Here is a 25,359-nt window from a genome sequence, read left to right as displayed (position 1 = left end):
CTTGAACGACTTGTAGTTCATGGATTGGTAGGTGCTCAACGCGGCAGTGATGATGTCGACCTCGCTCCGGTCGCTCCCCGCATTCCGCCCATCCTGGAGGAAATAGCCATTGAACTTGCCAATTTCATCGTTGGCTCGGTAGATGGCATTTCGCACCATTCTCTCGTTGCACTCGATTGTTCCCGGCGGCCGGTTTTCATTGTACCGGCGAGCGATGCGCCACCACAAGTGATCGCCGAATTGGTTCGTGCCAACCACCGGATCTTCGGAGATTTCCAAGTACGCCGTGAACAATTTATCCATCTCCGCCGGAGTGTACGGTGTGCGGACACCGCGAGTAGGAGGAGTTAGAGTTTGGGAGGGGGCGGTCGGCCTAGGCTCCGGTGTCCACCCGTATCGCCCTTCGGGGGCACCTTGGTCGTCGATTGGGTATGGCCGGTAGCCACCCGGAACGCCCGAACTTTGGGTTTGAGGAGGGGCTGAATATTCCGTTTCCGGACTAGGAAACAGTTGTGAACCGAACCATTCAGGGTTCCAACCGTTGGAGGACGGGGGGTCATCGCCTTGGCCGGACATTGTTATGTTGTAGGAGTGGAAGAAAGATTGAGAATGGATATGAGAGAATGAAGATGAGAATGAGAATAAAAATGGAAATTAGAGAGTGTAGATGAGAATTGTGCAGTGTGGGGTGAATTTTTGGGTGTGAAAATGAGGTATTTATAGATGAAAATGTGTATTTTTGGGGGGAAAAAATAAAAAAATTTTAAAAAATGATGGAAAACGGTAAAAACGGATATATTTTGTTGGGAAGTGGAATTTTTTTATTTTTAATCGGTTTTTTTAAATTAAAAACTGCTTTTTAATTTAAAAAAATTCAAAGGCAACGACTATACCGTTGCCCAATCGCGTGCCGCCACGTCAGCTGCTCGCTGGCTCGGACGTGCTCGATGCATCGAGCAGCGGCGCGAGCGCAGCGGCTGTGGAGCTCGTCCTTGCCAGCGGCACGGACGGACGGACCGCAACGTTGCAGATGCTCTTAAGGGATGCTTTAATTAATGTTCTCTTCCATTTTAAAAGTAAATTTAAGATGATTTATTAGTAGTACTCCCGAAAAATAGGACACTTTTATTTTCTGCACGTGTTTTTAAAAAATGATATTAAATAGTTAAAGTGGAGAGAAAGTAAAGTACGAGAGAGAATAAAGAAAAATAGGGCACTTTTATTTTTTGCACTCGTTTTTAAAAAAATGATAATAAATAGTTAAAGTGGAGGGAGTATTATTTAGTACTCCCTCCGTCACCCAAATATTGTCCCACTTTGACCCGCCACGGGTTTTAAGAAATGCAATGTAAGTTGGTTGAAAAAGTTAGTGCAATGTGAGTCCTATTTTTATATATTAGTTTTATAATAAAATATGAGTAGAAATGAGTTAGTGGAATATGAAATCCACTAACAAAAATGGTAAAAAGTGAAATATGACAAATTTTGTGAAACAGACGGAAACGGAAAAATGAGACAAAATTTCAGGGACGGAATGAGTAATTGTCATTTAAAATAAGGAGCTTTATAAAATTTTGGTCAATTTCATTAAGATCGATGTTGTTTCGAATATCACCCAAATACATTGTTTTGTGTACAAATATGACAATTAAGAAACACATGAAATTTTAGAATTTGCATAATATTTTATTCTCAAACAATATTGGAAAACTTTGTGAATGTAAGTGAATTATCCAAATTACTTATTTGCATCTTTACTCATAAGAGTACAAAACACTTAAAAGCCATATAAAACATAAATAATGGTTATCTTTTGTTGATATCTCGAGAAAAATTCACAACTACTAGTGATTAGAGTTGAGAAATATGTTACTCAAATATAGGATCCAACAAATGAAGACCAACACCATAAACAAAGCATAGCATGCAAAAGCCAGCTCTATCCGAAGGGAACTAGCGGATTCGGAGAGCGCGGCGAGGCCCTCAGCTCCTTGCAAACATTGTCCAACATGCTCAGGAAGTCCCTCACTATCACAAATATCCTCAACGGATTCGACTCATCCTTGCTCACTATCACATCCCCATGAAAATACTCTGTAATCTCCCTCACACGCACCAGCACCCTCTCCTCATCCCCCTGCACCTCCCTCAGCTTCCTCTCCCCGTCTCCGATGAACGCCCTCAGGAAGAGCCGGCTCGACCTCAGCTCCTTGCATGCTTCCTGCCACCACCAATACCAATCCATTTTTTAAAATGATCATGCTTCACTTTATATTGATTAGAAAGTAGTATGGTATAACCTCGAGTATGGAGAATGATTTCTTGAGATGGAGAAGTTCGTCTTCGAAGGTTTCCCTGTAGTGCATTGATTCGATCCTTGCAAACGCTGATGGTATCTGGATCATTGCCTTAACCGGCTTCTGCGCATGCCCCAATTCGAGTGTGTCGCCTTTGTAGTTGGCGAGCTTCGCCTCTTCTTCCTTTGTCGGCACCATCTTTAACAGTGCTTCCAAATCTTGAAGGGACAGACCTTCCCCTGTTGCAGATAAATAATGATCATATAAAAGGGAGAAATGAAGGACTTTTGGTGAACATAACATGCCTTGGATTAATGCGGCGCAAACTTGCTCTGTGGTGACGTTCAGGGCCTTGGAAAGTATGGTGATGTTGTGCAGTCTCTTAGGCTCGAGCACGTGCTTGCTTGGAGATGGAGTTTTGGCCTTGTCTTCCTCGCTCTTCATAGACACCAGTGAGCTACTTAGTAACGGCGGAGGTGGTGGTGGTGGTGGAATGTTTGAGGCAGCTGTAGGATGTGTTTCCTTAATTTCTTCGCCTACGCTAGTAGCTGAAACATTGGAGAGCCTCGTTTGCGAATCACAAAAAGAATGGAAGGATGCATTATCATCATCATCATCTGAATTTGCTTCAACATGTTCAATTTTATCATCAAATTTGTGAATTATTCTTTCGCCGAAAGAAGAGCTGGAGCAGCCGTCACGCTCATGCTTCACACACTCTGAAATCTCATGCACTGTAATAATCTCTCTACACGATGCAAACCTCTCACTCTCTCCCTCCGAATCAGGGGCGGACGCAGAAAAAATTGACGGTAAGGGCTGAACTTCACTATATATTTTTTTTCAGTCAAATATAATTATATAATATAAAAATTGCAAAAATTGTAAAAATGCATATATATTTAATACGAAGTAGTCCAAAATATATCTAATAAAAAAACATGTGACAGCTGTGGTTTTACATCTAAAGTGGTAGCAACTGAATTCTATGTGTTTTCATCCCAACGCTTTTTTTTAAAGAAGCGTTCCATCTTCTACGGTCAAGCCAAAAAATAATGATTGAAGTACAATATCCATAACTCCATAAGATACTATCAACACTCACTAACATAAACTGTATTATATACGACAATCACGAATATTAGCTTGCAACTAACCATTGTTATAATTTTTTTAGCTTGCAACTATTTTATCAAAATCTTATAAAAACAAGAGATAGAATATAAAATTAATAATTAATAACTTTAATACACTCCCTACTCACAATTTGTGTAAAATTTAAATATTAATTTCTCCAAAAATTTCAAAGACTCAAACTCTCCTTTGCAAAATTGCACCGTTTCTGTATTGCTGCGGCCGCTCTCTGTAAACTTCAAAAACTCTTCTGTTTCTCTCTCTTTAATTTTTTTAAATTCTAAAGACGTCTGTACTTTAAATTTTATACCCATTTTACTTGAATTTTAACAAAAAAAATGTGCCAACTTGAAAAGGTGATAGCACTTTTAAAGAATATGAGTACATTCTCTTTTTAAAAAGTTACTCTATAAACTAGTCAATGAATATAAATGGGGTCCATCTGACTTTTACCTTTATACTATTAATTATTTAATTTATTTGTGTATATACTTCCATCTTCCTTACTCTTCAAACACTATTTTTACGCTTTTCTTCTACAGATGCTTATTTTTTTCTTCTTTAATTTCAGCCCCTCATAGTTATTCATTCCAAGATAATTTGTTCTTTAGTGGCATTATTTGGTAAGGGCTTAAAACAATTTTTTAAATTTTTAAAAAATTTGAAAGTAGAAAATATAAAAAAAAAATTGGGTAATGGCTTCAGCCCTACCCAGTTTCTACGTGTGTCCGCCCCTGCTCCGAATCCCTGACTTTCTCATGAAATGTATTCTCGGCGGAGCACATTTTTGCGGTGGAGGAGTCAAGTTTGAGACAGTATTTATCTGGTTGGAATGCAGATTCCAACGATTTGAGGTAGAAAAGATCAGGGCCGGGATCTGTGGTTATCTTTTTCATTGAGCTCATAAACTTGGGCAAACCACTCCTCTGTTTCTTCCGCCGTCTCTTGAATTTCCGGCAGCCGAAAAACATCGCCACCGCGCACAATGCCGAGGAAACTCCGACTGATGCAAGCAAAGCAGTCATAGCTCTCTTGCCTCTCCCTCGCTCCTCCTTCTGCGCCTTGTGAGCCCGAGGGTGCGGGTGCGGGTGGCTGTGGTGCGTGCGCCGCTGTGCCACCGGAGAAGGAGCCGGAGAGCCGCGGTGGGTAATGCGGGGCCCTGGAGCCGGCGCTGGCGATGCAGGGAAATTTGCGGGATCTCCATTTGTGGGATTGAGTGGAAGAAAGAGTCTGAATTTCTGGAAGAGAAAGAGCCTTTTGGAGTGTTGATTAGGAAAACATTTGTGGACGGCATGATTGGTGTAATCGAATGAGATGAGAGTGTGGAAAGAGATGAGTAAGATAACAATGATGACGAAAATCAGGTGGAGAAGAAGAGGATGATGGCAAGTATGCCCCATTATTGAAGAAAGGTATAAAATCTACTATCTGAAATGAAATGGTGAAGAAATAGGAGATTAGTTTATGAATGTAGCAGTGGAGAAGATGAAGATGAATTGCACTAGTCTTGAATGCTACTCCAAGGAACCCCTGAGCTTTGGGACTGCTCCTTAATTTCATCCACTTCTACTAGTATTAATTCTTGTGTTTAACTTAAATAAGTGTGCTGTTATTCACCTCCTTTTTCTCCCTCTCGTCATGCTGATAATTCTATATTTCATCCAATTAACCAAAACTAACTGAAGGGGCATTCTTTGAGTGTGTTCATGTATAATCTGTGTTTATGCAATAAGCGACGGGTGATGCACTTAACGGGAGGAGATCATCGTTTGCAAATAGATTGCAAACAGAGAGTGAATTGAAGTGAAGGGGTTTCACCAAAATTAGTGGTCGTTGAACCTTAACTGTGAAATAATATAGTGTTGTTGTGGTGGGGGTATTGATTAGCTTAGAGTGAGTTCACAAGGGTTTGATAGTGCAATTTCTCCAACCTCATCAAAGATTACTTAAATGTGAAAGAGACACAAATTTGTCCATCACTCTCTCATAATGCTAATGCGAAAGAGACACCTACTTTATGAAATTAGAGGAAAGTGAAGCATTTAATTAGCTGATTTTGGGTTGATTGCTTTGAAGCGTGTAAACAAAAAGGCCTCCTCCTTCCTTCCGAAATAGTGACATGTCATAAACGAAATGGGTTGGCTTAGCCGCCACAAGCCACTCTCCGGCGGATGCTCATTGAGTCGATAGTTGGTTGAGCTGTCAAAACTGTTCCAATCAATTTGCTTGGATGGTTTCGTGGACTATATTTATATGGATTGGCGACAAGTCAACCAGATCGTATTGAGCTACAAAAGACATGCTTAGCAGCAACTGAGCACGTTGGTCTTTGCAATGCATTATTTTCATATTCTAATAGTACAATTTTAAAGAGAGTAAATTTCATAATTAGTCTTTACAAAATGACATTTGCACCTCTGCATTATGTCCCTAAATCTATGAAAGGGTGTAACAGTACCTTTCTATCTTTCATTATTAATTTATGATAATACAATTGCTGGACTTGCGTCAAATCTTATCCTCAAGAACCCTAACTCATTGCTTACTAAAATGAAATTGATCAGCCAACACTCGGGTACAACCAGAGCCTCCCCTTTAAGCATCTCGATCAATGCAATACATGTCACAAGTTCATCACAAGCTAACCATATGAAAGAGGTGAAGGGCTCTTGCAACTCAAACTCCATTCTTTAAGGATTTCCACATCACATCCAAATCAACATTGCCTCCTGAAACAACTATCCCCACATTCTTGCAGCCATCCCAACTGGGATTATTCCTGAAACTCTCCGATAGCACCGCAGCAAGGCCGATTGCTCCACTTGGCTCCACGGCCACCTTAAGAACCTCGTAACAGAGTCGCATTGCTTCTATGATCTCTCTATCCTCAACAACAATGATGCCATCCACCAAATCCCGAACAACAGGCCTGTGATTGAACGAGAGGGGTAGGAAATCATTCAACACCAAGGATTTGCAAACATTATTTCGGGATACAGCCATTTACCACGTGAAACTTCCAAGAGATGCTCGGAGGCCATCAGCTATGGTCTTCGTCTCAGGTAGAGTGATTACAGTGCCTGCCTTTTTGGATTGAGCAGCATCGTCTGCTCCCTTTGGTTCAGCTGCCAGGACTCGAACCGAGGGATTAATTGACTTGGCAGCTAATGCCACGCCTGAGATCAATCCGCCTCCTACACTCAAAAGAGTATGACATATAAGCATGTAAATAATGACAGGAAATAAATGGACTCAAGAAAGAGTAAACATACCACTTATCGGAACTATTATGGTGTCGATTTGAGGAATCTGTTCCGATAGCTCCAGATATATGGTCCCCTGTCCACTGCAAGCTGATTCTTTTAGTACAGAGGCTCTTGTTTTGTGTATTCAGCGTTAAGTCATTCTTATGCTATGCAGATGTTTTATCTTTATGCTTGCATTTTTCAACATTATCATGAACAAATGCTTATATTTATCCGTTCTGTTTATGGAGAGTATGATAGCGATAATTGATTATGTGAAACGAAACCAGAAAAATGGAAAAAATAGATGGCACTTTGACATTTATATCCCAACCAATATAAGGTTTTTGACCTTTTGTTCACGGAAGGATTCAAATTTTCATCCTAATGCACAAAAGTGTATTTTGTCCAGTTATATGAGTTTCTGAGCAACAAACAATATATATCTAGCAGCTCTAAATGATGAAGAATGTCGAGTTCATAATAGATCCAGTGTTTCAAGAAATCACCTTATGATACGGCCATCATTATACGGATGAATCAGAACAGCACCAGTATCCTTCAATACCTTCGCAGCGACCTCCTCCCTAGACTGCATCGTTGCCTCGCTCCAGATAACCTGACCACCATAACGAATGACATTCTCAACTTTGCATTTTGGGGCATTTTTGGGAATGACTATATGTGCTGGTATTCCTCGTAGTTTTGCAGCCAAAGAAAGTGCTGCAGCATGATTCCCACTAATTGTTCGTCGGTAGAATGAGGCATCAATTAGGAGCAGTAATCCAAAAAGCTAAGAACAATATATCAGTGTGTTCATAACAAACCTGCTATGCGTTATGACACCCCTAGCTGCCTCGTCATCTGTAAGAGAAAATACAGCATTGCAGGCACCTCTGAATTTGAAAGCTCCACTGATGTCACAAGAAAACAAGCTATCTCTCAATCGCATTTACAAATTAAAAACTATATAAAACATACCAACTGTCTTAATTGCAAATACGAATTCAACAAAAGGTGTTTATCTCACCCTTTCTGAAAACATTCACATTTGAAGTAAAGCTTCCTTCCAGAGAGAGCATCAAGAGTCTCTGAGGACAAGACCGGAGTTTTGTGGGCGTGAGAGCTGATGCGATCTTGAGCTGCTTTTATCGATGAGAGATCAGCAGCATACATACTACTGGATGCTTGCGCTTTTCCTTCCATTTCTCACCCTGGAATGCAGTAAACTCATCAAATTTCCAATTAATTAATAAGCTCAGAAATGTTAATAAGCATAAAAGGTACGAGTAGTTCCTTCTTAATTGGGGTGGATGTACACAAGCTTTTGCTAATTCATTCCTCCGTACAAATTCTCACATCTAATCCAATCAACATCTTACCCTAATACAGTATATCACTGCTTATTATCCTTCATTTGTTAATGTTCAGTTTATCACCTCACATAAACTCTTCAACATTTTGCTCGGGATATCACAAGTTGCTTTAAACAAAAACCAGTTTCACTACACAAGAATGATTACAGAATATAGAAATTTAGTTTTTATGAAATGAGCATAATGTAATACAGTTGAATCCGATAAGAAACTCTCTTTTGTCAGGCTCTGAGGAAACTTCTCATCAACAGGAGAACCATAAGAAAAAGCAAGAAATTGCAATTAACACGAAATATAAGCAAGAAACCCCACAAAAGAGAAGTCGAGATTCTTCGGAAAGGGTTCTTCTGTGAACATTAGTAGTATATGGGTTTCCTATATCAGCATAGCAACACCACTGAATGAAAAAGAGAAAAATGAGCGTATTACCTAGAAAATGGGAAGTGGATACATTACCTAGTCAATTTCACGAGTGCAGACTCAATCATTCAAGTGCAGCACCTGACGAAAGGTTCAATTCTACCCAAGTTTGAACAGTAACCAAACCGCTAGCGAATTCTACCTCCACATTCCATCCCTGAAATCCATTTACACCATTAATTATTTATGGATCTCGTACCACTTCAATTTTTACTATTCAAGAGTGTTACTGCTTTTTTGTTTTCAAGCATTTAAATTTAAATTAAACATGATATTAATATCCTAAAACTGATACTATTTTATTGAAAATCAAAAATTAGATAATTAAAATTCTAAAATTACAATTTATTATAGTAAGCGATAAAATAGATAATCCTACATTAACAATTTATTGTAAGTGATAAAACCAGCTGTCATCGCTAAAGAGTTATGCCACAAATTGATGCAGGAGATCGGCTAGTGGTCGCAACAATTTCTCTCTCTAATGAGATGAGACTTATTCTCCAATAACAATACTTTCATTAATTTTTCTTTATATGTTTCTCTTATTTTACTTATTGTGTATTAAAATCTGTATCCAACAAAAAATGTATGATTTTATAGGACGGATGGAGTATTAATTTTCTATTTTAAAAATCATTAAATTTCAAACGACTATAATTGAAGCCCACTCGCAAGGGGGCGAGTGGGCTTCGGCCCAACCAAAACTCGCCATGTTGGGGGAAGGGGCGCGTGGTGAGAGGGTATGCATTCTTTCCCTTTTTGCGTGAGTCCATCTGGGGGAAGCTTGCAACACGTCCCCTCCATCTCATCTCGCTTGGACAGGACATGACTTATAAATCGCATTGCAGATTTTCTAAATAATTTCAGTTTTGGTTCCAATTTAAAATCATTTTTTTTATTTAGCAAATATTTAAAATGACCTAGATCATTTTAAATTCGAATTTGTTATATTGAATCGCTAAAAATGAAGTAAATTTTTTTTGAGGTATTCTCTTGTAATAGAGTATTTTTCTGATATGGAGATATTTTGACTTTAACTCTGACTGTGTATTGTATCAAGCTAAATTGGATATTCTAATATGTTTCTAACTAATATTCTGAGGTGCATTTTGGTAAAGGGCTTCGCACTTTAGAGACCGCACCACAAGACATTCTCGTAGTTGGCTTTTTCGTGATAGATTAGATATTTCGTATATTCGTTAAGGTATTTCGGGTGATACCTAGTTTTATTACCCAAAATTTTTTAAAGTAGAATAAAGCGGGCAAATCTAAAAATAAAGTTTGCCTACTAAAAACGTAGAAAACCTTAGTTTATCATTCAATAGCCCAACAATAAACTCTTAATATGAAGTCTCAACACATGAACGCTCTTTGGACAATAAGTATCCATGAATACCGTAGCACGAGTCTTACTTAACAATGATTCCTAATTTAATCATACAACTAAAAAAAGTAAACAATCAAAAACTCCAAATTAAGGATTTAAGAGTATCGTCCGCCACTGTAGCTCCGCGGACGATGGCTAAAAAAAAGTAAATAATCAAAAACTCCAAACTAAGGATTTAAGAGTATCGTCCGCCTGATGCATAGGGCGGGCTATCGTCCGCCACTGTAGCTCCGCGGACGATGGCACATCCATCGTCCGGGGACGATGTGCCTCCGACCACGCATCGTCCGCGGTATCGTCCGCCCCATTGCGGGTCACGCGGACGATACTGCGGATGATGCAACGCATTTTGGTTATTTTTTTAATTTCTTATTTTTATCTATATATACTTCACATTTCTCATTCCATTTTCCACACATTTCTCTCACATCTCTCATCAATTCTCTTTTCCCCACACACCAATCTTTTTCTCACTCTAAAAATGAGACCCGGCGACGACTGGACTACCTTGGAGGGCATTACTCGTGCCTTGACTCGAGCCTTATTCGATTGCGTTCATGAGGCTGCGGCGGAATGCTTGGCCGAAATGGAGCGCGAGCGTGAAGCGGCGGAGCAGGTCCAAGCGGAGCAGATCCAGAGGTCGATTCGACGTTGGACCTTTGTCCGCCGCGAGCACGACTTAGCTCACCAACGTCTATTCGCAAACTTTTTTGCTGAGGAACCACGGTGGGGCCCGACGGTTTTTCACTGCGGGTTTAGAATGCGGCGAGATCTTTTTCTCAGTATTGTCCAAACGTTGGAGGCGCGTGATCCTTACTTCCAGTATCGGGAAGATGTCATCGGCAGACCCGGACTTACGCCATTGCAGAAGTGCACGGTTGCTCTCCGGCAGTTGGCCTACGGCACCACGACGGACATGTTCGACGAGTACCTTCACGTCGGGGAGACAACTGGCCGCGAGTGCCAGAAGAAATTTTATAGGGGAATTGTGGAGACTTATAGCAACACATATTTGCGAAGGCCGACTGCTGAGGATTGCCAGGCCCTAATGAAGATGCACGAGACGGTGCACGACTTTCCTGGAATGCTAGGGAGCATTGATTGTATGCACTGGGAGTGGAAGAATTGTTCGACGGCGTGGAGAGACCAATTTACTAGTGGATACAAGGGCAGCCACCCGACGGTGATCCTCGAAGCCATCGCTGACCATCGGCTCTGGATCTGGCATGCTTACTTCGGTGTGGCGGGGTCGAACAACGACATCAACGTCCTCAACTCTTCCCATCTCTTCACCGAGCAATGCAATGGCAACTGCCCGGCCATCGTGTTCACTGGAAACGGACGCCAACATCATATGGGGTACTACTTGGCCGATGGCATATACCTTAGGTGGCCTGTTTTTGTGAAGACTATTAGCTGCCCAATGGGTGACAAGAGAGTTTTATTTGCGTAAACGTGCTCCACCAATCCGACCTCTTTACCGAAGTTTTGGATGGTAAAGCGTCGGCCATCAACTTCATCGCCAACAACCGGCTTTATAAAATGGGGTTCTATCTCACCGACGTCATCTACCCGAAGTGGCCTACCTTCGTGAAGACGTGCAGCAGGCCTGCGAACCTAAAACAGGCTCTTTTTGCGCAGAAGCAGGAGGCTGCTCGCAAGGATGTGGAGGGCGTTCGGGGTTCTCCAAGCGCGCTTCAACATCATCAAAGCCCCGACTCGTACGTGGTTCATGGAGAACATGGTCGACATCATGTATACGTGCATAATCTTGCACAACATGATTGTCTAAGACGAAGGACCCGAGGCGGGAAATTGGTTCGACCCGGAATCCTCCGGAAGCTCAACCGCAAGTAGTCCGCCTCGAAGTGGAGCACATCCGTCTATACAAGAACGGTTATCTATTCGTGCAAGGACACGCGACTCTAGCGCCCACATCCAACTCCAAGAGGATCTAATTGAGCACATTTGGGCAAACTTTGGCGGATGAAATTATTAAATTGTGTACTTTTATTTTTTAGGAAATTATTAAATTATGTTTTTTTTACGAATTTTATGTTGTAAGTTTATTTTATTTAATGAAGTGTGTTTGTTTTTATTGAATTGGGTTGGAAATAAAAATAAAAAATGAAATTGAATGAATAGTAATTTAAGGAACGGTTAAGGGACATATAAGAAACGGGGGGTTGCAGGTTCCGTTCCTTAGTTAAGAAATGGAGTTAAAAAGTACAGTGGGCCCTGCAAATAGTAGTTTAAGGAACGGTATAGCAACAGCGTTGTGGATGACCTTAGTTTTATGCTGTTGAATTCGGATAATCTTCCCTCTCTTTTTCTTTTTGCTATTTTTAGTGATTTTTCTCTTTGATACCCATTTACAGAAACAGCAAGCTGATAAAATAATTCGGAAGAAAAACACAACTTAGCACATAAGCCTTTTTTTTGCAACTATTATTAGTGTTTGCTACTTTATGAAAAAGCCTTTGTTTAATAATCATATTGTACTTATTATACTACAAATTGGACTGTATGTAAAAACCATGTATGATTAACCAGAAGAAAATAAAATTAGATAATACACTGAGCGTGAAATAGATCTGTTACTAGCTAGTTTATGAGTATTTATTTAAAGTGCAACATCATATACTCTACCTGTTTCATAGAAATAGATCATATTTCATTTTTTCATTCGTCTCATATAAATAATTCATGGTTTTGTATGGAAACTCTTTTACATAAAAAATACTACTAATAATATGAGTCCATCATACACTAACATTATTTCAACAATTTTTTCAACTTCTATTTTATTTTACTAATATTTTATTTTACTAATTATGTATTAAAATTCAGTATTGTCTATAAATGACTTGTTTTAATGAGACGAAGAGAATAATTAGATAATTTTGAAGAGATGTATAGAACATATACTAGTAGATTTGTTTAATATTTTTTAATTAATTAAGATTTCGCAGCGAATGAAAATAATGATACTATAAGGTGAGAATTCAATTAAACAATTTAATATGATCACAGGTGGAGCTCACGAAATTGATGGTCGACTCGACTGGCCGACTGACCCCATCAACGGTCACTTTCAGTTTTCCTGATTTTTAAAAGGAAACGCTGTCTTCCTTTATACTTTATTCATAAACATCTTTTGCTTGCGGAGTATTTACTACTAGTACTACTATTCCCTCCTATTCCTTAAAATAGTTTGGTTCGACTTAAATTTTAAGAAATGTAATGAAAATTAGATTGAAAAGTTGGTAGGAGGGGAATATTATTTTTAAAGTATTAATTTTATAATAAAATGTGAATGTGAATAAGCTAGTGGAACGTGAAGTCTATTAAAAAAATGGTAAAAAGTGAAATGTAACAAATTTTATGGGACAGACGAAAATGAAAAACATGTGACAAAATTTGAGGGAATGATGGAGTAATTTTTATACTATAAGGCCAGTATTTAATAATAATACTAGGAGTATTTGTTCTGTGAAATTTGATTTGTACCGTATATTATAATGTATCAATAAAACAAAGAAAAAAGAGAAAATTTATTTCGCAACAAATATATCGTAGACACCTCTTTTTATTATAATGTACCTACCTCTTTTTTTCAAAATTCCATAATGTTTTAGAATGGAAAGAGGGGATGCAAAACAATGGGAATATTTACAAAATTCCAATTTTCTATTGGTAGCATAATGCAAGTTAAACTGTTAAAGGCGCTTATCTAGTTTTAATCCGTATATGTTAGTTCTAGTGAATGACCAATATTATGTATTTATTGCTTGGAAAGATTTGTCTTGAATCCGGTGTTTTATTTTTAGAAAATTAATTCAAACTCTCACAGTAAAATAAAGTGATGAGTGTTATTTTTAAATTTAAATTTAACGTAAATGATACTAAAAACAATAAATTTATATTAAAAATGAATTTGTGTTAGTTGGGGATCTCTATTATACAGAAACATGAATTCTCCTCAATTATGTTAGCCAACTTTTCTTTTAAATTGCCACATAAAAAATTTAGCTCTCTATATTTTTCCCTTCTTTCGCTCTCCCCCAGAATCCAACCCCAACGAGTTAATTAGAGAGAGAAACCCTTTTGCGACACAACAATTCCGCAAAATTCAGTGCTCAGAATCGACCGCTTTCAATTCGAAATGGCAGTCGCCTTCAAATTGCTACTAGCACTCTGCTTAATCGCATCAATTCTAATCCTGCAAGCGTCGGCAGGTGGGGACCACGACCCCTCTGCAGCGGGATGGATGATGCCGGCGGTGAGATCCGGCTGCAGGGGGACCATCGCTGAGTGTCTGGCCGACGGAGACGACGAGTTCGGTCTCGATTCGGAATCCAACAGGCGCATCTTAGCCACGAGGCGCTACATCAGCTATGGTGCTCTACAGAGGAACAACGTCCCCTGCTCGCGGCGCGGCGCATCGTACTACAATTGCCGCCCCGGCGCACAGGCCAATCCCTACCGTCGCGGCTGCAGCGCCATCACTCGCTGCCGGAGCTGAACATCAGGAAAAGCCATTTCTCCGGTGATGCTAATTATCAATTATGCCAAATTATGTATTTTTTAATATAAATTTACTACTACTTGTTTGATTTTTGGAGAGGGATTGATGGTCTGTTTTCTGTACAACTTTTTACTTCTTCTTTTATTGTGAATAATAATTCACATATACTGATTTTGTGTGTTCAATCACTAATTCTATCGCTCTAGTTTTTACTACCGTTTGAATTTGAACCGTATAATTATTTTCTGATTCACAATTCTATTTATGGAGTAAAAAAAGTACTAGCAGGACAGATCTAAATGGAAGGGGCAAAATATATTAAATTTGAGAAATTTTAAAATTTTTGCAAAATTATTAAATAAAATAGTATTATATATTAATATATTTGAGGAGGAATATTTGGCCGGCCTAGTAATAAGTTACATCCGTCCTGAGTACTAGAGTAGTACTCCCTCCGTCCCGCACTACTCGCACTTATTTCCTTTTTGAGCGTCTCAAGTTACTTGCACTCTTTCCATTTTTAGTAAAAAATTTCACCTACAGCCGTCATTTTTTACTTTCCTATACACTCATTCCTTAATCTCCGAGCCGAAAAGAAAATGAGCGAGTAGCCCGGGACGGAGGGAGTACATTTTATGGTATATTGATGTTATAAAAAATGAGATTAAACACTATTGCATACTCCTAATGAATATGAAATCATGGTGAAATGGAGAAGAAATTTAGGCACTTGATTTATGGAGAGACAGCGAGGTTCCACCTGAAATCCAGCTGGATAGTTGGGTACTAAAATACAAACTACTGACTACTTGTCATCACGTCTAGATGCGCCCCCAACTAACAATTTTCTTATTACCTTTAATTTTTTTACTAACTTTCATTATTTGATTTGTCTCCACCAAAATAATTTACTAAAATAGAAAACACCTTTAGCTTTATTTTATTCTTCATCTCTTATTTTACTTTATCTATTTAATACACAAAATAAAATTGCATAAAATTTTGTATCATTCACATAATGCGCCATCTTTCTTAGAACGGTGAGATTATTATCTTATGAATGAAACTTTAAATAAAGATTTTTTTGATTCAGAATTACTACTATTTTGCAACAACCCATAAATCGATTCTGTAACATCCAATTGAAAGTCCAATTTTCTACCCCTATATTGTTATCATCCCATGAATTGAATTATACTCCTTTCGTTCATAAAAAATAATCTCATTTATGGATGACACGAGTTTTAATGAGAAATTGATAAAACAAAAGAGATGAAAGAAAAAAGTAGGTAAACTAAGAGAGATATGCAGAAAACGTAGGTGTAATATGAGAAATAAACTTTCTATTTTTAAAAATGATACTACTATTTTTCTGTGGACATCCCAAAATAGCAAAATGTGAATATTTTTATAAACGGTGGGAGTATTACTTTCTTATATTGCTAAATGAAGCGTCTTCTAAAATTTTCAATCATCATCAAGATTTTTATTGGGACTAAAGTAAAGTATTTGTCCAATAAATTACTTTCAGTTTGTAGATTTTGTGCAAGTGATCTTCGAATATTTGTTTGTCGTATGTCTTTTGCAAATGGAGAGTTGTAAAGCTTCAACAACATTAATAATAGTAATAGCAATACTAGTAAATAATTAAAGGCAGGCATAAAGATGGAGTGAGTGAGGACAAGAAAGTGTTTAAAATTTGCTTTGCATGTTTGGTTTTTTACCCCTCTATGCCTCTGTAGCGTCTCTTTCATCATTACCATGGGCTATGAAATGGAGTATTCAAACACTACAGGGGCCATCCACAATGGGGCACCCTAAGGCGCACCCTAAAGCCCGCCTTATGCACCGCCATATCAGCATTTTATCCTCCTGCCCTTCCACCTGCACTGAGGCGCCCTAAGCATTTTACTATTGTTTTGTTATTTAATTTATATGTTTTCAAATATATAAATGCAAACTTATTAAAAAACACAACGATTAACTAAAAGAAAGACAAAAAATTCATTGATTAAAAAAAAGTTACACGAGTTAGAAAAAAAAATGACTATCCTACAAAAGCCTCAACTTCCGGCTCAACTCATCGCTCAACCTCTGAAGGCGCTCGGCTTGGGCCGGATCCGTACACTTCATAAGGGCGTTGTGCGTATCCAACAACGTCCACGCCATCGAGGCCGTTGCCAAATTCGTGTAGGCAAGTGTCGCCTGGATCGTCGCCGGGGTTGGGGTCGGGATCGGCGATGGGGGGGCAGCGGCCGAGGAGAATGTCGCCTTCGCCTTCCCCTTGTTCTTCGCAGCCTTGACGCCTATGGGACGCCGCCGGGAGGACATCGGTGTGTCGGAACTCTCTTCCTCCGTGCACGTCTGGTTGAGGTCCATCGGACGAGTGCCGCTTTCGCTGGTCGTGTAACCACCAGTGTCGGTGGTCTTCATCCTCTTCGCCGCACCGGTGTGCAGAATCCCGTCTTGGAACTTCTGCTTGTCCCTCAAGAGCGCCCAGATGTTGAAATGCTTGAAGTCGCCGTACATGGACTGGTATGACAATAACGCTCTATCGCGCACGTCGCTCAAGCTCTCGCCGCTTCCCTGATCCCTCGAGCACTTCTCGTACTCCGCCGCGAACAGGTTGACTTGCTTCTTCACCTGATCCCAGTGCTTGCGGAGCTACTCCCGTTGGCGCTTGTACACGCTCGGCGGCTTCGCCTCATTTTAGCGCTCGATGATACGCTCCCAGTACGCGAGTTGCTTCTGGTTGTTCGTGAATATCGGGTCCTCCGATATATCCACCCAACACCTCGCCAAGACGAGGGTTTCATCTGACTGATAGTTCGTACGGCCCAGGGCGTACTCTTCATTCGTTGCCGGAGGTGGCTCCTTGTGCGCGCGGTGCTTGGCCGTACGTGGCGGCAGCGGGGGCGGCGCGACGGGAAGCGGCGGGAGAGCGAGTTGGAGACGGCTCCATGTCGGAGAGACCGTACGAATCCGTACTGAAGTTCGCATCGTACTGCGCGTTGGCGTCGAACGACCGATATTCGCCAGGTTGTGTACCCGGCCACCGTGCGACATCTCCAAACATCGGGCTACTAGGACTTGAGTATCCACCAAAATCCATTTTATAGCGTAATTTGAGAGTTGAAATGTGAATCGAAAAGTTACAAATGAAAAGTGAAGCCAGGGGTATATATATAACAAAATTTTTGAATTTTAAAATTAAAATAAAAAACTAAAACGCGTTGCATCGTCCGCGTCACCCACAGTGGGCGGACGATGACGCGGATGATGCCCTATCGTCCGCGCTTCGTCTGCGGACTAAGCGTCGGGCGCGGACGACGCATCGTTCGTCGTCTGCGGTGCCACAGTGGCGGACGATAGCGCGCCCGATGCATCGGACGCGCTATCGTCCGCCCCATGGTGGGTGGCCTTTCATCTACATCGTTCAAAGTTTGATTAGTGAATAAAATGACTTTTTAGGTTACAAAAAATCGGGCGCGCTATCGTCCGCCCCATTGTGGATGGCCTTACATCTACATCGTTCAAAGTTTGATTAGTGAATAAATTGACTTTTTAGGTTTACAAAAATTACAACAAAATTCATGAAAAATAAATCAAGTTAAGTGCATCTACAAATTATGGTGTATTTTGGGAGACTCGATTTTGAGATCATTATTCAATATCTTAATGAGATGGTTCACTGCACCAGCTGCGACTACCCCTGGTCCTGGAGGTGGCTTAGGTGGAGATAAAATATTTTACTATATTTACTATCAACACATCCAATTCAAATCAATTACTACTACTATAATTTTTATTGCTTTAGAAGTTCATATGAATTTAACTACCCAATTTAAAACCCCATTTCTTGTAGATATCCAAACTGAATGCGAAACGCAATCGGTAATAAATGGAAACAGAAATTGAAGTTGAATTAGTAATTTTCAGGTGACCCAAAGGGGCAGTCATTGATTTGATTGATTGTGGGGTTTGGTTGACTTTAGGTAACATTGATATTGCACATTAGAATAAATTCAACTCCCCACTCATTAATTATGATGGTGTCTCATCGCAATATCTAATGTTTCTTAGAAGACACTCGATTAAGATTTGTAAATCGCATTTGAACCAACAAGAATTCTTTATATATATATATGGGAGTATTGTGTTCACACGAAAACTACCATGCTGAATTTGTAGTAAACGAGCTGTAACAATTGTTGACCGATCTAACATTTACATGAGGGGCATCATCAAACAAGTTTAAATTCTTTCCATTGATATACACTAATTAATTATATTTACAATTAAGAATTTGGGAACTTAATTGTATAGTACTTCTATTTTGATAATCATCGACCTCACACTTCTAGGGGTGTGCATTCGGGTTTCGGTTCGCTTTTTTGCCAAAACCGAAAAACCGAATTTAGTTCAAAATCCAAACCGAACCGAACCCGAAAAACCGAAACCGAAAAACTGAAAACCGAACTTGAAAACCCAAAAAACCCGAACAAAACCGAAAAACCCAAAAAAATAAATATAATAACATATATGTGTAATTTATTTTATTTTATATATACTAATAGAATATTTATATATAATATAAAATTAATAATACATATAATATGTACTATATAGTAGAATATATTAAAAGGATATATATATATATTATATATAATATAATATATTAAATTAATAGAATATATATAATTCGGTTTTTCGGTTTTTTTCTTCGCCCGAACTGAACCGAATCGAAAAATCGAAATTTTTGTATTTTCAAAACCGAACCGAACCGAACCGAAAAAATCAAACCGAATTTTAAAATTTCGGTTTGATTCAGTTCGGATATTCGATTTTCCGTTTTTTTTCTCACCCCTACACACTTCCAACCAGATATTTTAGAAATTGATAAGGTTTGAGACTTTGATACGGCATTTATGATTTTCACATGGGGTGCGTGCGGGGGCATATACGTCATTTATTGATGGTTTGAGGACTACCGAGGGCATAAATCTTCAAGCATAAACATTTGTTTCTCTCTCCATCTATAGAGACAAATCAAAGGATATAATTCAGAATAAATGATACTATCATTTTAAAATTAAAGTTATGATATTATATTAATGTAACTATAGATTTATATTGATATTTAACATTATCAAAGTCATGAAATTTTATTCAATCAATTTCTCGTTACTTTGCGTAATTCTGTTTACATTTTCCAGTACTCCAGTTTGCTGATCACTTTACTTTTTTCTCCTTTTTAATTACTTTCTTGGTCCTATCTAGAGTGAAGTGGTCCTTTTAGGCATAGTCTCATCTCATTAGAGAGAAAAGAAGTTTATAATATGATACATATGCAAAACATTTCTTTCAAAGTGTCACACCGTCACAACGTGCCTGGGACTTATCGACCTTAAATTAAAATATCTACGAATCTATTTTATTTAAAAACAATTTATTTATTGTTTAACCCTTTTAGGAATATACCTTGAAATTGCCGGCCATCAAGAGGAGAAGACAGCTTTCAGGAGCTGGACAAGCGACGAACCTTTACTTCTCATCCGTTCATAGCTCTTCGCATTCTTCAATAAGAATGGATCCTAGAGAAGTCAATGACCTGGTCGAGAGGCGCCTCTAGGAAGCCTGCAGGGAGATGTCACAAGCCAAAGCCCAACACAATGAGATGGCGGCACAGGCACCCAAGCCCAAGCCCAAGCCCAATTGATTGAGCAAGTAGCAATTTTGCATAGAGCTGGGTAAATATACTGAAAAAAGATATATCGTACTGAAAAATATCGAATTTTTGATATACCGAAATTTTCGGTACGATACAATACCGTATCATAAATTTTCGACACGATAATGATATGAATTTTGTTATACCGCGGTATACCGTTTTATATCGAATATTTGATATATATCGATATTATCGGTATATATCGAAAATCAATACATATTGAATTATCGATACATACCATTTATACTGATTATAATAATTATATAATTTACTTTTTAAAGATTAAAAATTTTAAAATCATAAATAAATATCCATTTAATTTATTTATATATTCAAAAAATATTTATTTGAAACCCTAAAATCATAAATGGATATCCATTTACCGTTCAGAACGGTATACCGAAGTTGACAAACACGGATTTTGCATCTTTTTAAGGGCTAGATTTGACTAGTTTTAAATGTCAATCATGCAAATTATGTTCTTAAATTGCATATATTATACATTTGGTATTTTGAATGTGTTTGTTGATAAATGATAGAAAAAGATTGAAAAAGATGCAAAAATGATAAGGTGCAGCAGCCTCTGTTCGAGTCCATTCTGCCAGCGATTTTGATGTCCAATCAGTGCTTACTACATGCCATTCTCTTCGTCTTCGAAAGAGCTTCGCGTGGATATCTTGCATGTCTCAATCGGAGTTCTGTGGAGAAAGTTATGACAATTCTACGAACATTGCGCAGTGCAGTCAAAGCTGGCGGAAATTAGGCGAAAATTCAAGAAATGGAGAAATTATTCCCCAAATCCCTCCTTTTAATCGCAGATTCGAAAATATTATATTTTCAATTAATTGGAGGATACTTTTTACCATTCTAAATCTTTTTCTAGCTTATAAATACTCATAACCTAAATTATAATCTTCATCTCAGAGCCTCCAATCCTACTCCCTCTCTATACTTTCTTCCATTCCATATTCCATACATAATTCATCCATCTTCCATTGGAGGGGAGCTCTGCAGATCTTTCTTCCATTCCATATTCCATACATAATTCATCCATCTTCCATTGGAGGGGAGCTCTGCAGATACAGACAAGAGAAGACTGAAGATTGAAGTCCAGACAAGAGAAGACTGAAGATTGAAGATTCAACCTTGGGTTTTATCAATTTCTTTCATGTCTAGTACTTTTATTATTGGGTTTACTACTTGTCTATGAGTAGTTAAACATCATTTGTAGATTTTTTGGTGAAGACTATTATGAATATGTTTTGATTTATTGAATTGAATCTTTTCCTAGCTCTTGTGATTGCTTTGCTTGTTCTTGTGCTTTTATTGTTCTTTTGCCTGGCCAACTTTAGAACTATGTCCGTCTAACTAGATTAATCGAGAGATAGCTAGTTTTACATGGTAAAAGGAACGAGTACAACACATAGGTTTATCTGCATTCGAGAGAGGGGACCCTTTGTGAGGACTTGAGTCTTAGGAACTTAAGGAGTTAGAATCTAATTTATTGGAAGGAGACTTTGATAGTTAGAGTCTAATCTACTGGATAGGTGCACTCGAGAGAGGGTTTGTCCTAGAATCGCGACTTTCCTAATAATTCTAGAGACACATGAAGGTAAAGGTTCTGTGAGATTAATCATCACTAGGTCGTAGTAGTTGGATCCTAAAACTCTACTTTCTTTAGTCTGCTTTGTTTTATTTTGTTTTTATATTTGTTTATATTTGTGTCTAGTTTATAAAACCAAAACCCAAAACTCCGTGTCTCTAGATAGTATATGACGCTTAGTATATGATAGCCAGTTGCAATCTTATTCCATGTGTTCGATATCCCGGTACTGACCTTCAGCTATACTAGTTCTACCCTGTAAACTTGCAGGTATTTTTAGTGCTAATAAATAGTGCATCAGAAGTTCAGTACGATATACCGAAATTTTGATATAGTAACGGTATAGATATTATCCATACCAAAATTTTGGTATACCAAAATCTGGTATACCGAAACTTTCGATACGGTAACGATATGAAATTCTTTCATATCGATATTTTTGATACGATAACTATACAAAATTTTCGATACGATATATCGTATCGACCCATTCCTAATTTTGATTTTGCAAGCAGATTCGAATTCGATGGCTGAGAAACGACGTCTGCTTGAGCATGTACTCGAAATCCTATTACTGAACAGAAGTCAATAACACGAAACCAATAAACTCAATATCAACGACAAAATTATTTCTTAATGACAGACTGCAAAATATAATCACACGTAAAAATATACGTAGGAATGAAAATAGAGAAATCTTGTGGGTAACAAGTGATTCCCTAATTGGAGTGAACTAGGTATAATTAAATATAATACTCCCTCCGTCCCGCACTACTCGCACTTATTTCCTTTTTGGGCGTCCCAAGTTACTTGCACTCTTTCCATTTTTAGTAAAAATTTTCACCTACAGCCGTAATTTTTGACTTTCCTATACACTCATTCCTTAATCTCCGTGCCGAAAAGGAAAGGAGCGAGTAGCCCGGGACGGAGGGAGTAATTCATAAGATTTAGGTAGGAGCCTACATGACATTGAGGTGGATGAATTTTAATTGTGCGTTAAAATGTTTAACGTATTTCGGCCACAGGAAAGAGTGAAGACCAACGAGAGACTTAGCCCTCTCAACTCCTTAACCGTCATAGCACGCGTTCTAATATTCTAGAAGTTACGTTTCCTTAGCCCCAAAGCAGTCAACGCTTTCTCTCTATATATAACTATTATTAACACTCGTGCTATGCACGAGATATAAAAGTTTAAAATTATAAATACAAAATAAATGAATATATAAAACTATAAATCATGTATAGCTATATCTTTCACCCATGTATTACATTAGTACGCACAAAAATAAAATGCATATACAAAATGCACAAATACACACAGAGTGACAAATGACAAAAAAAACACTACACAAACATCTAAATTTAAATAGACGTTTTGTTTTGTGAGAGATATATAACAAAGACACATTCAATAAAAACACGTGTAAGATAGGGAGAATCCTCTGCTGTGTTATACTATAACATAGCGGGGGTTGCTATGGTTAAACGTAACCACTATCATATGAAAAGCAGTAGGATAGTAGAATTTTAAACACGTAGTACTCTAATTCTATTTCTCTCATTGTTTTTTTCCCTATTTCTTTCTTTAATTAAATATCCGATGGGTCAATGCAACTTTTTTACATGGAATAGTCTTACTACCAATAAACTTGTAAAACTTAATAGAAATAAAAAAAATGAAAACAAATTAGAGAATGTATTGCTTCTTATTGAATGGTTGTAGAGTTTGATCTTTAAAAGAATTTAGAATCATAACATAAAGTATCTAAATTGACCAAATGCACATAGTAATAGTTTTTAAATTTTAAACTGAAAATATTGAATGACTTGGTTGATAGTATGAGATAGTAGTAGTTTTTTTCAAACTTTTTGAAAAAAGTTTCCAATATTGCAACGATGAGAATCGTGAGCAACATTGATAAGTTTAAGATTTTTTTTATCAAACTTTAATACTCCATCCATCCCATAAAAATATATTTACTTTCCATTTTCGTTCGTCACATAAAAATATCGTCATTTTTATTTATGGAAAGTTATCCCAATTTATTACCCATACACACCAAGTTATTTATAACTTATACCACCATTAAAACGTTACTTCAACTACTCTTCCCCTCCTCTCATACTTTACAAATTTTATCTTAATTTCCATAGCATATTATATGCCTATATTTTTATTGAACAAAGAGAGTAATGTACATAAATATAATATTTTAAGAAGCATAAAAGAGAATTAGGAATCAAAGTTATAAAGAACAAAATCTTATCTCATAAAAGAAATCAAAATCAAATAAATTGTAGCTTTTCATACTACCTTTAGTGTCCACAATCTTATCTAATGACGCAAATTATTTTGTCACGATCTCATCCTATGAATATCATCACCCAAACACTATCATTTTACTTAATTGAAATTTTAACATTTATTGCATATATGTACTATGCAAGTTTAGAGAATTTGTTTTTCTTTCATCCAAAATAAAACTATAATAAAATTTTATATAGTTATACTATCTTAATAATAACTTATAAAAAAAACTAAATGTCTCAATAAAAAATACTCAAATTGCAACAAATATTATAATAGTAAGTACCAAATGGATCTTTAACACTATAGGTTTTAATGACTTAGCATAACTTATGAAGTATGGTCAAAGACTAAATACATAGTAATTATTTATAATAGATAAAATAAAATTAACTCAATTAGAATTATGTATACTAAATTTAACTGTAGATATTTTTCCATAAACATTAAAAATAAATAATAAATTTTACTATTTTATATTGCATATGATAGTTTTAATATACTAAAGGGTTATAAAAAATATTTAATAAATTAATGTTAAATTTATTTATTTAATCAGTCATGTACTCGTTACTCTTGAAATTGCAACACACAATTGTCAATGACAAAAAAAATGTCTTTTAAGAAATAGGCCAACATGAGCAAACAAATACAAAAATAAATGTTTTTTCACAATCAATATATTCGTTTTTGCCAAATTTAAATTAAATACATGAAAATATACCTAAACATGAAAAAATAAACTAAGAAAAATTAAAAAATACTTGAAAATTTTATCGTCCCTCTTGAGTTGAAGTAACACCAAATTTACGATCTAATATAAAGAAAATAACGTATAGTATGCGTTCGTATTGATAAAAATGTTAAGTGTGATGCAATATTGTTCTTGGTTTGATATTGATATTAATTTAGTTTTGCTTTTTTATCATTATTATTTGGTATTTTATTAATTATTATTTGGTTTAGCCAAATTTTATTTCAATATGTGATAATATAGACTCTATTCATATAGCGAGAGACAATCTATCATCTATCAATAGATAAAAGACAAGTTTTGAAAAAAATTATATAGGGAAGATATTTGGCGGGCTGCTGTCGGCGTTGGAGAAGTCCGGCGGTGGGTTCAGGCGTGAGGGAGAAGGGAGTATACGTAAATGCGATGAGAAATAAGGATTGATAATTTTCTAGGGCTTCTTCTTTAATTAGGATTTCTCTTTTCTCTTTTTTATTACGCCCAACAATAACAATATTAACAATAATAATAATAATAATAATAATAATAATAATAATAATAATAATAATAATAATAATAATAATAATAATAATA

The 25,359-nt window shown here is 37.2% G+C and overlaps 4 protein-coding genes across 7 annotated transcripts; 1 reads left to right on the top strand and 3 right to left on the bottom strand.

Moving 5' to 3' along the window:
* Positions 1–1,911: 1,911 nt before the first annotated feature.
* Positions 1,912–3,745, bottom strand: LOC121778796 (formin-like protein 11). The gene is made up of 5 exons (XM_042176197.1): positions 3,742–3,745; positions 2,603–3,016; positions 2,301–2,536; positions 2,193–2,221; positions 1,912–2,024 (listed from the first exon to the last, which is right to left on the bottom strand). The coding sequence occupies exons 1-5, from the start codon at positions 3,743–3,745 to the stop codon at positions 1,940–1,942; spliced, it is 768 nt and encodes a 255-aa protein (XP_042032131.1). The 3' UTR covers positions 1,912–1,939.
* A 393-nt stretch (positions 3,746–4,138) lies between these two features.
* Positions 4,139–5,111, bottom strand: LOC121778784 (formin-like protein 2). Its single transcript, XM_042176186.1, has one exon. It carries the CDS (start codon positions 4,829–4,831, stop codon positions 4,139–4,141), a length of 693 nt encoding a protein of 230 aa, XP_042032120.1. The 5' UTR covers positions 4,832–5,111.
* Positions 5,112–5,759: 648 nt separating this feature from the next.
* LOC121792327 (serine racemase-like) lies at positions 5,760–8,713 on the bottom strand. 4 transcript variants are annotated; one of them, XM_042190228.1, is made up of 7 exons: positions 8,482–8,713; positions 7,707–7,890; positions 7,504–7,590; positions 7,186–7,416; positions 6,704–6,777; positions 6,439–6,625; positions 5,760–6,360 (listed from the first exon to the last, which is right to left on the bottom strand). In XM_042190228.1, exons 2-7 carry the CDS (start codon positions 7,880–7,882, stop codon positions 6,108–6,110), a joined length of 1,008 nt encoding a protein of 335 aa, XP_042046162.1. In that variant the 5' UTR covers positions 7,883–7,890; positions 8,482–8,713; the 3' UTR covers positions 5,760–6,107. The 4 variants fall into 4 exon arrangements, with proteins under 4 accessions (XP_042046162.1, XP_042046160.1, XP_042046163.1 ...); XM_042190226.1 differs by having other exon boundaries at positions 8,509–8,711; XM_042190229.1 differs by lacking the exon at positions 8,482–8,713 and adding an exon at positions 8,365–8,434.
* Positions 8,714–13,842: 5,129 nt separating this feature from the next.
* On the top strand, positions 13,843–14,578 carry LOC121792328 (rapid alkalinization factor-like). Its single transcript, XM_042190231.1, has one exon. It carries the CDS (start codon positions 14,028–14,030, stop codon positions 14,385–14,387), a length of 360 nt encoding a protein of 119 aa, XP_042046165.1. The 5' UTR covers positions 13,843–14,027; the 3' UTR covers positions 14,388–14,578.
* Positions 14,579–25,359: the final 10,781 nt, after the last annotated feature.

Source organism: Salvia splendens, chromosome 2 (assembly GCF_004379255.2).
Source record: "Salvia splendens isolate huo1 chromosome 2, SspV2, whole genome shotgun sequence".
NCBI classification, from domain to species: domain Eukaryota; kingdom Viridiplantae; phylum Streptophyta; class Magnoliopsida; order Lamiales; family Lamiaceae; genus Salvia; species Salvia splendens.
This window is presented reverse-complemented; position numbering and strand designations above follow the sequence as displayed.